A 12,883-nucleotide genomic window follows, 5' to 3' on the forward strand; every position below is an offset into this window, starting at 1 on the left:
TTTGACATTATTTTGTCAGACAACTGATTTGTATAGCTGAACACAGGGCACTTGCCTTCTTTTTTAAGGATAATAAACAAGCAGTACTTTTAAAACCAACAAAACACTTTTAAATGGTAGAATATTTTCCTAATGATTGTGTCTAACACGTTGAATACCTTTTTACTTTCTCTGCAGTTAGCTTCCATTAGCTTTAAAGTGAAAGAGAGTGGGAAAGCAAGCTTTACTGCAGAAAAAAAGGAAATCAAAGCTAGCCACCGACAGCTTTTTGAGAAAGAGTGTTCTGGTTGTTATAAAACATGTATATAACCGACAACTGATATTATCCACTGGTGAGATATTGTTCATACGTCTGCAGCATAAAATTACGAGAAAAATCATGCTGGCTATCAATCCACATGTGCTCATTGCAGTTTCAGGGTTTTGAGAATGCCTCGTGTATCTTTTATCATATTACTGTAACCCCTCACCCCCCGCCAGTTGTTCACACATTCTCCCACCATGCTGTGTCCCCTTTGATGGACAGGTAAACACATTTCACCTCTAGTATTTTTAACTTGAATGTGAGCCATGCTGCGATGCTTGACCGATTGCAATGAGCATGAAGTCCTGCATGCAGGAGAGGAACAATTGTTCTTCACATCACCTGCCTGTGGGCTTGCATCTTGCCATGAAGAGTCTTCCAGTGCTGAGGAGCCCAGCTCTGCTTACATGCAAAGGCCTATATGAGTCTGTCCACTTCGCACACTGAGCTGACCAGAAACCATGTGGCCATCCACACCTGGCTCAGAGTCCAAAATAATATGTCCAGCTTCTTCACAAGGTTAGCTTGTGTCGATGTCATGGCACATCATGAAGGCATGTAGCTTTTGGGTTCCCTGCAGCATTAGCAACAGAAGTTGCTATCTGCTTACAACATGTTTAACAGACACACTCATGGCTAACTAACCTTAAACTAGCTGCTGAAGTGCTGCAAGTAGCTATCTCTCATGAATAGGAGGCTTGCAGGGAGATGCAAATTGCATCCAAGAAGAAAGTAAATCCTGCCTGAGCCGAGCCATGTTTGTCCTTAGGCCTTTCCTCAGGACATCAGTGCTGGGCCTGCAGGGGTGGTGGCACCTGCAGCCTGGACTAACCCCTAAACCATGATCTATCAACTCATGTAAGATGTATGTTGCTGCTGATTTCACCTAAGCATGTATCAGGAATTTTAGAAGTGAAAAGGCAACATACAATGTGCTGGCTTAGTCACTCGCAACTCTTTTAATGCTTCTGTGGGTTAAAGGGAGATATACATTATTCAGATCAGTACTTTGTCAGTTGTTTATTCTTCATGCAAGCTGTAAATGTTTCATACTATTTTTAGAGCACACGTAAGACTGTTTTTCTTGCTGCTTCAGCTTCCCATCTCAGCTTGATTCAGAGAAAACACTGGAGATCAGGAGCTGGTGGGATTACATTTGCAGACATCTGCCTTCAGAACAACTTCGTGCCAGTATGCATAATACAATAGATGTTGTTGCACACTTGCATGCAATTTTTAGCAAAAGATCCCCAGTAAAATAGCCAGAATCTTTGTAGGTGGTAGTTGGGGTGGTTCCAGTGACTTGCTTAATTTTTGCAGAATGATTTGGGTTGAAATCAACAAGAGATTGAGTAGAACTGGGCAATATGTGCAACCAACAGAGACATGCCATGGACAGACAAAAACCCATTTTCTGTGGCAGCTACACTTGGATGCTCTAGGTTCTGCCCCAGAGAAACGTGGTTATCTGTATGAAAGAATTATGGCAATATGTGAGAGTATGGCCAATATCATTTTATCTTAATGTCATTTTTCCTCTGCTTTTATGTGATTTTTTTGTTTAATGCCATGTTTAGTATTCTAGTGGGTCATGTGAAGTCAGGGGTCAGAAGTGTGCTTGATTTAATACAACTGGATGTTTTGCCTGCTTTTTGTCTCTTCCTTTTGGTGTTCTGTCATTTGAATTTTATGTTTTTGCCTTTACTTCTTCAGACGACTTTCCTGGGTATCATTTTCTGTGTTGTGCTGGTCCTTTATGCTGGTACAGATTGCATTTGTTCATCTAAAATGCCTGTCCTGCACAATTTCCATCATTTTTACGGTCTTACATTTTGTCATTTTCTGCTTGAGTTTGGTTGTGGTTTGTTATATTTTGACAGTGGTTTGTCATACAGCTGTGAATAACCTCTTTGCTTTGCCTTTAAAACTTTCTTCATTGCAGTTGTTGAACAAAGTTAACTGAAATGTTCTTTCTTCAAACAATGATTAGCATAGGCTGTATATAGCAACCAGACAAACTACTTGTTCTGGCTTATTAGCATTCTAAGTGCAGATTTTTTTATGCAAATATAAATATTCTCTTCACTGAAGTATCTGTGTATGGACTTTTGCTGGAGAATTATGATTTTGATTTATATAATATGTGGACATTTTATAGTTAGAAGTAGAGCTTCCTCATCTAAGATAGATCTTTTGTCTGTGAAATAAGAATGTGGGTAACCCCCTCAAACCACTTGCACTTCAGCCTAAGAAATCAGCATATACTGTGGCTGCTATTAAGAAATTGTGAATTTTTCAGTGTCAGGTAAGGGTCTGCTCTTTATTGCTAGAAACCCAGTTCAGATTTCTAATTTAAACCTAAATTAAGCAACAAACTAAATGAGCTCTGAATTTTTATTTTATGATTGGTCTGTATGAAAGAGAATAGCCTAAACTCCGTAGGTTATTAGAGTACTATCCCTGGACGTGGAGCAAAGATTTCAAGCCTGAAGCTGGTCCAGAGTCAAGCAACAGTAGTACTCTGCTGTTTGTGCTGGAGTTCAAGGTGCTGGCTGTGATATATCTGCCTTCTGTAGTCAGTCTGCTCAGCAGACACTTTCTGTGCGTCCTCTTGCAGTCAGCCTTGATTCCCAAGCTAGAGATCCTAAGTTTAAGTTAACCACGAGCTGGTAGTGTGCCTGTGTGGCAGAGAATTCTCCAGGTCTGCAGTAAGAATGATGCCAGAAGTATAAGGGAGGTGGCCCTTCCTTTGCTGCTGAGGAGACATGTCTGGAGCAGGGTTTGCAGGCGGGGCTCCTTGGTAGAATAAAGGCATATCTATACTGGAGTGAGGCCAGCAAAGGCACAGTAGTGACTACAAGTTGGTGGCATGGGCTGGGCAAGGAGAAGCTGAGAGAGTTAGGACCACGCAGCCTGGAGAGGGTGGATCTTGTCAATCTAAATGAGAATATGATGGGGGGTAGGTAAAGAAGGCAGAGACAGAATCTTCTTTGTGTCACTCAGCAAAATTCATGAAGTTCCATTTAAACGTAAGAAAAAGCATGTTCCTTGAAAAGTGACGAAACACTGGCATATGCTGCCCAGAGAGGTCATGAAGGCTCCATCCTTAGAGATGTTTAAAACCCAACTGGACAGTGTTCTGGGCAACCCCTGTGAGTGATCTGCTCTGAGGGGGCTGGACCAAATAATACCTGAGAAGCCCTTCAAGCCCAGCCATGGGCTGTACTCTGCTGGAAGGGATTTTGGGCTCTGCCATTTACTCTCCACATTCCCTAGTCCCCAGGTTCTCACTCTTGGGCTGAAATACTCTACAGATCTGAAGGCTCTGAATTTTAAAGCATGCAATTCCTTAAAAACTTTGCTAGGGTGCTGATAGTATAGTACGGAAAAGTTTGGGAGGCTGTAATAGGTAGGTTGGCTGAGTTCCTTAATGAAAAACTAATCCGTTGCTTTCTTGAGACATAGAGCTTTTTATAGTTGTTTTCTGGCTACTTTCACAAAAATGAATTATAGTAGAATATTATCTCTTTTCAGAGAGACGGATTTAAGTCTGAGTTGCAGATTATGGATCTCTGAGAGTAAGGGTCATAAAGTCTGGAGAATTAAGCTGAGGTCTCATTGACATGAAGTTTCTGTTACCTGTTCTTGACTCAAGTGTGTTTTAGAGGATTGAAGTGTTAGTTACAGACTACAAGAAAAGGAAATACACTGTCAACTGAATCAAAATTATATAGGCAAATACCAGGATAAAATGGTGTTAGAAAATACTTATTGGAAGAAAAGGAAGAGTCTAATCTAGCAACGCTTGAATTACACAGGAACTGTAGAAGAAAAAAATGGACATGTATAATTGCATATGTTTTAGTACTATTGGTTAAAATTTAGTCTGTATGCAGTAGTTTTGACATAAGAATAAATTAGATAATGCAGATATCATGGATCAGAAAAAAAACTAAACATGGGGTTTGAGTTGGGAAGGATTCAAGTCACTCAGTCACAGCACTGAATCCATGTTACTCATCTTTGCAGTTTTGTTAAAAAATGAGAACAAAGGCAAAATCATCGGAAACATTCATTTTTTCATAATTGCCACAGAATACTAGGGAGATCAGTAATGATAAAAACAAATCTGTATGGACATGGGAGGAATGAATAAGCAGCTGATTTTACTTCTCAAAAATTTGTACTTTATTAGCAATATGGAGGTGACACTTGTGAACGACCCTCCAAACTTTATGGAGTTTCTAAACTATTCCATCTGCAGATTACACAGATATTTTCTGAATGTAAAATACCTCTATTACTATTAGTAGTATACTGCTCTTAATAGTATACAATAGTGTATTTCCCATTACTTGTAATAGTTGTAATAGTTTTAAAATCATACATTTTATTTTATATAATACTTTATTTGTATAAAATACTGGAATGTTCCCATAAGATTAGTACAGATCAAGCGTACATTATAACAGTTATTCTATAAGTAGTCTAAATGATAGGAGCCCAGTCTTAACCACTAGACAGGGAATAAAAAAGGATGGGTCTGTGTGTGCCAGATTCTGCCTTGGACACATGCAGGTGGTTTAATCAACGTGGCCCACACATCTCTGAAACAGAATTTGGACTTTAATTAGACTGTCTTTTCACTGCCCTTCAGCTTTTCCTGGGAATTGACAGATTCATTTTGTTTGAGTTTGAATCCACTCACCAGAAAAGGTTTTGTAAATGTGGATGGTTGTTCACATGTACAACTTTGGGACTCTTCCCAGCTTCAGTTCTCTCCCTTCCCTCCTCCCCAGTTTTAGCAGAGCTGCTGAGCGAAGTCTAGAGAAAGCATGCATCTCAACCCCCTCTGCATCCCAACCAGGTGGGCTGCATCTGGGAGGGAACACCTGATGTGATATTTCACTGAGACAAATCTGGGCAAATTCAAACAAAAGTAGGGACAGAAGGAGAGCAATGACATCACTCTATAACTCCATAATGTTTTGCTTTTTGTGCATTCATTTATTTTGGTTACAAATGCATGCCTAAATGACTGTGCCAGCCTCTGGTCCACACAGATGTCAATTAGCCAAGGCCAGAGATGTCAATTAACAAATAACAGTAAGCTCAGGCTTTCTTCTGTGGTGCTCAGGAAAGCTCATTTGCGATCAGTGAGAAGTCATCTCCAGACTTCCCTAGCCCTTAGATCTGGCTGAGGGAAAGTTGGTCTTAGAATCTCCATTTAATTACTGAACCCCAGCTGTGATAATCTCTCAAGCAAGAGGCTTCCATAATCTGCCTGGAGCTGTACAGGGCATCTCAACTTTTTGGTTTGGAAGCCAAAAAACCTGCAGTCCCAACCAGTGCTGTTCACCAATCCCATCTTTGTAATGTGTTGATGAGATAATCAGCTGCAGTCAGTACCACAGCTTCCAGACAGAGCTCGTTTAAGCAACAGGCACAGTGTCATTTTTTTCATTCTGTTGCTGATTCTTTGGAACTTTAGAAGGCTTTTTATATTTTATGCTTTTATATTTGTGTCTGTTTTACTGCTTATTTTATATCATAGCTCTAATTGAAGACACAGGACTTGACAGGCTGCAAAAAACAGTCTGGAAGCAATCAAACCAGTATTTTTATTTCTCTGGTTAACACTTCTATTGTTTGACTTCTATACCAATTTGGCAGTTATCCTACATGCTGTGTACATATATGCTAAATCGAAGTCTCTGCTGCTGAGAGCTTGTACTGTAAAGGCAACCTTTGACAAGTGCACTGAGCAAGGAGGGTTTTGCTGTCGAGCCCTGCTTCTGCAACAGAGGCCACGAACTTGCATTCTATAGAGAAGGCATTGAGAATTTGACAGCGTATCTTTCACAAAGGGAGGAAGTATTCTTCTATTTCTGGCCCACAAATAATACCCGTTTCCTATGAACTAGAAAAACATGTTTACTTTCGATTTTACTTGAATCTTCCTTAGGAAAAACAAAACAACAGTACCACCACCACATGGCATGTGGTGGTACCACAATTAGGTGGATTGGATTAATTGATTTCTGGACCACTCATATCCAGGGAAGTGTCAACATATCTACCCGTTAAATTTCAATTCTAAAATTGTAGTTAGGTCTCTTATCCTCTGGAAATGTAAATAGAGCCATGCGTAGCCAGGCTGTCACATGAGTGAGCAAGCTGAAGGTATGGCATCCCAGCGAGTAACAGCCCTGTAGTTTGTGCAAAATAATCACTTCAGATACACCTTTCTTACAGACACCTTCATATAAATAACCGTCATCACCCATTGATAAATCCAGCTGATCTTTGCCAGTTTGCTTTGTTGTCTAGGGATTTGCTAGCACAAATGAAGCAAGCATTAAGAGGCATCGTCTGCCTCTCTTGGGAAACAGTATGTCCTCAGATACTCAGTTAAGGATGAAGGATGCTGCTCAGGACAAAATGCAAAGTAGCATTATGGGGATCTGGCATTAATGCCTGAGTGCTGAGGGAGAGGTAGGTGAATTTTCTTTCTAGCTCACAGTTTGTCCATTTTCTTATAGTGCAGGATGTTGCATTTCACTCGGTGAAACAGCCTGTACTGGATAATGGCACTGTAAGATTCTGCTAGTGTTCTTGCAGATGCAGGTGTGAATCTGTGTCTGCTTTCCTAACCCTGAGTGCTGGGCTCAGAGCTTCAACATCTGCAGTCATGGCTTCTCTAATCTGTTCTTGCAGGCAGATGATATAGCATCTATTATTAATACTGTTTAATAAATCCTATTAAAATAACTTCTTTCGAGTTACTTATAATTTTGCCAAACTTAAGCCAATAAAACTGAAATTGTGGTTTATTTTGCTTGTAGCTAGTTCTCTCTTATCTAAGTCAAAAATGATTTCTGTTTTTGAAAACGAAAAAAAAAAACCAACCAAGAACTGTTTTGTCCATTTTACAAAATTATTGCAACTTTTTATTTTCTCATCCATTTATTTTATTTTCTCATCCATATGATGTTGTGGAGCAGGATTGCTTACTTTTGTGGCAGGGGTTGCCTTTTGTCCTCCTTGTGTAAACCTGACTGAATTTAGCAAATTTATTAAATTTATGGATCTTTCTGGAAAAAGACACCATTCCGAAGTGCTCATCTGAAGCCTCACTAGAGTTTGACAGCTGAAATTTTCAAGACTTTCCTACTCATGGAGCCCAGTGGGATATCTCCACATCTACTACAAAGAGTAGCTGGACTCAAGGCTCTGTGGACTCCTGAATTTTTCCACTGCAAACCCCGTTTCCAGACCCTGATGTATGGTCAGCCAGTGCTGCATGTGAAAGCAGGAAGCCCTTCCTTCTCCAGAGCTCCCGGTCAAGCAAGCGGCTTGACTATGGCACTGTCACTGGAAAATCCAGGAAGAAAACTCTCTCACTCCAATGAGGCATTAGAAGCATAGAGGAAAGAGGGAAAAGAAGGCAAAAGAAGAGAGGGACTAAACCAGAAAAGAAATCTGATGGCACCGAAGTGTGAGAGTGGACAGAAGTATTAACTAGAAGGTGAAAGGAAGAAGAGGGAAGCTGATTATGGGAGGGTTAGAAGTCAGTAAGAAAAACACGGACAGTGAATAGGGAGCTGCTTAGCTGCATGGAGGGCAGAAAGAGATGCTCTTACCTTGTCCCTGGCTGGATAGAATGCTGAGCAAAGGGAGGAGGGATGGAGTCGGATAAAGCAGAGTGCAGAAAAGTAGGAGACATAAGATCCTGGGGAAAAGTACACAAAATTCAGAAGCAGAAGAAAGATTTACACCGTAGAGGCAAGGAGCTTTGTGCAGTATGGGTAGCTGGGAAGGGCACTGAGAAAGTGTGCATGAAGCTGGCATTTGGGGGACAGAGAAGAACAGGGAGACTGCAAATAGATAGTGTGGCCCCCTTTGGGTAAGGAGAATGAGGGATTTGGGGAGCTACAGGGGGATTAGTGAGCCTGCCTGAGCAAGGAGAACAGACTATGTGAGGAGGGGGAGAAGGGACAGGGCAGCACTGAGAGCTGAACCGTGAACATGGAAGATAACCTGTGCGTATAAACTGACCATAAGATGGGAAAGAGAAAGACCGTGAGGGTAGGGAACAGGGAGATTTAGGGGAGGGGAGGGAGGAGGGGTAATAAAGAGCGGAGCTGAGAGTGCTTGGATATTCATACACACAGTTATGTTCTGGAGGAGAAAACATCAAGGAAAGCCTTTTGCACTTAAAACACAGAAAGTTTGTGGTTACAAGGGCTTGTTGCACAGCCCTTTGTTGTTCTTGGAAATGTCTTCTGCATAAATAAGCTGTTACCACTGTACAGAGTCATGTTTATACTAGAAAATAAGTTATCTTTTTAAGCCATGAAATGCTTCAGGAAGAGAGCCCAAGCCTTGGATTTGCTTCAGTCTTCTGTAGCAAAAGCAGCTCAGTGAGCTGAGGACCAGCCTACTTGTTAGTAGGGTTTTGTGTCTGTTTCTCCTGGAGTTTATGGTAGTGTATGCTAGACACTCACATGAGCAGCTTTTCCTTTTACAGACAGAGTCTGCATGGGCATCTGTAGATGAAAATGAGGTTCTGTGTGGCACCACCTTATGTGCACCTCTGTTCCTCCTCATCCTTTTGGCTCCTCACTTCATTATTCACAGTAGCAGATCCCCGTGGCAAGAACAGACAGTGCTTAGTAGGAAAAATAATGAGATATTTAATGTAGTTCTAGCCTTCTTTAATGTGTTGTAGTTGCGGTTACAAGGCTAAAACCAGCACCATATGACTATGCTACTTCAGGAATGGTCTATAAGTGCAGTTAAAGAAGTTTCAAGATTTTTATGTGATGCCTAAGTCACGTGAATAGAGGTTTATCACAATCAGTAGGAATGCTGGATTTTCATATCACACATTTGCTGCCTAGGATGATTAGCAGGAAATTTAATTTGCACTAATTAGCCTTAGGGGAGCAAAAAATTAACATGATGGAAAAGTTTCAAGTTTTGCTATATACCATACCAAGATGGAAAAATTTGAGTTAAAGCTCGAGTCTTATGCTTATACACTGGACTTCATTTTCTCTAAATTGAATTAAAAGACTGCAGAAAATTAATACATGCATGGCCATGGTGAGTGGGTGAGTTTTTTAGGAGCTTGAGTTGTAGAATAGTTGTTCAAAGTATTCATTGAACTGTCAGCCATATCCAGCAAACACAGTATATTTTAATCCTTAAAATTATGTAGATAGCTAATATTGCAGTAAAAGCTTTAAGTCCTTATTTCCTACATTTGTATATTTTCCTTACATAATGTGCATTATAACTGCACATTGAAATACTCCACATTGTAACACACACATTCTATTTCACAGAAACCACTTCTGTGAAAACACCATAGTTTTTAATTTACAACACCCAATTGCAAATACATTTTTAGGGTCAAGTGCCCTTGTTTGTATGCTGGCAAAATTCCTATGAAAATAAGTTCTTCAGAAATTACTCTGAAAGGTATAAGAGAGACATGAGTCACCGCATAGTCCTGGTAGATAAGTAAGAATTAGGAGCTAATCAACTCTGATTTTGTCTGTTGGTGGTGACTTTTCTGTCTCATTGTTCCAGAACATTTAGTTTAGATCTCTCAGTTTTTCCCTCTGAAGATGGAGGTAATTTTCATGTATCCACCACTCAGAATTACTGTGGATTGATTAATGCATGCAAGGCAATGACTCGTTCAGTATGGAAGTATTGGTCTATTATAAACTAAAGTGTTCTTTCATACAAGCTTGTGGTTGCATCCAAATTTATCTGTAAAAAAACAGGTGGAAAGCATCGGTTGCATATGAGATAATTGCCTTTGATACCGGTTTTCTGCTAGTCTGTGCATCCAAAATGCATGCCGTGCTCACTATTACTATTACTTACTTGGAGAACTCAGTACTTGAAGTCCATGCTCCTGAGGACTAAGAGTGGATATAAGCTACCACAGACCTCCCAGCCTGTGGCACAAATACATTCAGTCTAAAGAGAGATTTCAGGTAGACTCTTTGTTGGCAATCGTATGTTGTATAACATACACTGTATTGCATTCGCAGGTTTTTCTTCACTCTCCAGATTGATAGCCATAGCTGTCCTATGCAGTCAACGCAGTCAACAGTGTGTGTGCGGCTGTATATACATACACATGTGCACACATGCAAACATATTTGTGTCCACAACTACTCTATATAAATGCAGTTTGCCTTTTTGAATGTAAAAATGCATTTCTGTAAGTGCTCAGCACTTGTCTTTATACATTTATGAGTAATATCCAACTTTCAGTCATAATTGGCACCATGTGGCTCTCTGTATGATAATTACTGGGACAAAAAACTTGCAGATGGTTTCAAAAGTGACTCTAACTCACCATCAGTGTAAAGAGATTGAATAAGATGAGATCACTCTCTCTGAATATCAGAATAAGCTGTGCCCATTGATTTCACTGGGAGCAGGCACAACTCCATTTCTACAGCAGACAGAAAACATGTATTATATTACTTAAATGAAAGTTTGATTTCATTGCACTTAAATTTATTCATGTTCTGTTAGCAAATAGTTGAAGATTTTATAACCTAGAGCATTTGCTGAATTCTGCTTTGTATTTTCCTCACAGCAATTGGAAGGACCCTCATTCCTCGTTATTTTAGCACTGTCTTTGAAGGAGGTGTAACAGACCTGTATTACATTCTCAAGCACTCAAAAGAGTCATACCACAACTCATCCATCACAGTGGACTGTGATCAATGCACCATGGTCACTCAGCATGGAAAACCCATGTTTACCAAGGTAACAGGGAAGACTCAAAAAAGCATGTTGTTGTTTGTTTTTGTTTTGTTTTCTTTCTTTCTGGTGTGTATAAGAGTGAAAAATATTGGCTGTTGCATTTTTCTGGTAGACTGAGATTATTTCTAATACTGAAAACTCTTGAATCCCTTTAATTACTATTTTCTGTATTCATTACATGACTGGAAAATTTTGTGGGCATCTTCTGCAATTCTCCCAGAAAGATTGCAAGAGAAGCACATAATGCCAGGTTTCTGGAACTACCAGATGTACATGAATTAAAAGCAACCTGCCCATCTCCTTTTCTCTTGGCTCAATTTTAAAGCAACAGTGAGATTTTACATTGCTTGCTGCCTACCATTTTGGGTGGCTCACTTTACACTTGATACTCAGTCTAAGGACTGTAAATCTCTGGGGAAAAAGGTGATTTAGTACAGTAGGATGCTGGTCCAAAGGGCAGGGAAGTCACTGGAAGGTCTCAATTGATTTGAGCATGGTCTGCGTCAGGCAGTTAGTACATATTGAATTTATTTGCAACTGATAGTGAACTGTGGAATATAGTGAATTATATTATCTTCATGCATTGGCTACTTCAATTCTTTAATTAAAGTGAGTGTTGTATATTTATAAAAACAGTATCAAAAAGATGGGAAGTCCAAGTCAAAATGAAAATCCTACCTTAACAACCAGTAAACTGATTCTGAAAATGGGAAGGCACACTTCATAATTTGACAGAAAATGTTTCTTTTGCATCTTGTACCTGTTCATTTCTGTGAACATCAACTTTCACATGGAAAAAAAGTATAAAAGAAAAGGTGCATCAGGAGATAATCCATCCATATTGCCCACATCCTACAAAACTGGGGAGGTTTTTGAATTTAACAAGGCACTGATGTTGACAACATCATGCATAGAGGCTGTGTGGCACATGTTGTTTTAGCATTTTGTGTCTTCTCTAACAATTTAATTCCTCCTGGTGTGGGACTTAAAGGATAGGGAGAAGAAGCCACCAATGTGCAGAGTGCTGGTGAGCTGGGAGGTGTGTATTTTATGGCATATTTGTTCCAGCTGTCCCATTCCAGCCCCCTGTGGTTTACACAGACGCAAACATGGAGATACTCCTGGATGGCACCTCTTTCTTCCCAAGCACTGAGGTAGTAGTTGTCATGGTTGCCACATGTAGAGAACATGGGGAGGTGTAGGGAGGCTGCTTTTTTGTGGAGCTGCTTTTAAAGAATGGGTGTTTTTTTTTTTTTTGTAATGGCTGTATGTTAAAATGGCTGGATAAGTAATACTGTTAGCTATTAAATAGAAGGCAGCATATAGTGGAATAGAGGAGAAAAGAATACATTGCTCTCAGAAATAAGTTAGAGCCAAATGCTGTCTCAGCTGTGTATGTGTAACTTCTAGCGGAGATAGTGAGGTCATGGATCTTGAACATAAAGATGGGCTCTTAACTCCCACAGCATTGCTGGAAGAACAGAACTCTCGTAAGCAGCGCTCCAGCTGACTGAGTAGCTCCTCACATCATGTCTGAATTTGACCCAGTGAAAGGGTTTTTTTAGTGCAAAAATACAAATAAGCTATTCTTGTTAATAGCTATTTCAGTTTCACAAACAAATTGTAAGCTACAAATTCACTAGCATCTAATATAATGGGCTGGAACAGTTCTCATCACATATTGAATCAGGAATCCGCAGCTGCATTTTATTCATTTCAACATTTTCTCAGTTAGAGCTACTCACTGCATACTGCAATATTGGATGAATATATAATACGGCA

The 12,883-nt window shown here is 39.9% G+C and overlaps 1 protein-coding gene across 11 annotated transcripts in view; it reads left to right on the forward strand.

Moving 5' to 3' along the window:
* LDB2 (LIM domain binding 2) overlaps positions 1-12,883 on the forward strand; it is a 208,812-nt gene that overhangs the window by 145,852 nt on the left and 50,077 nt on the right. For all 11 annotated transcript variants that reach the window (XM_042872270.1, XM_042872273.1, XM_042872272.1 and 8 more), the window contains exon 3: positions 10,932-11,104. In XM_042872270.1, coding sequence (XP_042728204.1) covers positions 10,932-11,104 — 173 coding nt within the window. The remainder of the gene's footprint in view (positions 1-10,931; positions 11,105-12,883) is intronic.

Source organism: Lagopus leucura, unplaced genomic scaffold (assembly GCF_019238085.1).
Source record: "Lagopus leucura isolate 7727_CA_CO unplaced genomic scaffold, USGS_WTPT01 Super-Scaffold_100004, whole genome shotgun sequence".
NCBI lineage: Eukaryota > Metazoa > Chordata > Aves > Galliformes > Phasianidae > Lagopus > Lagopus leucura.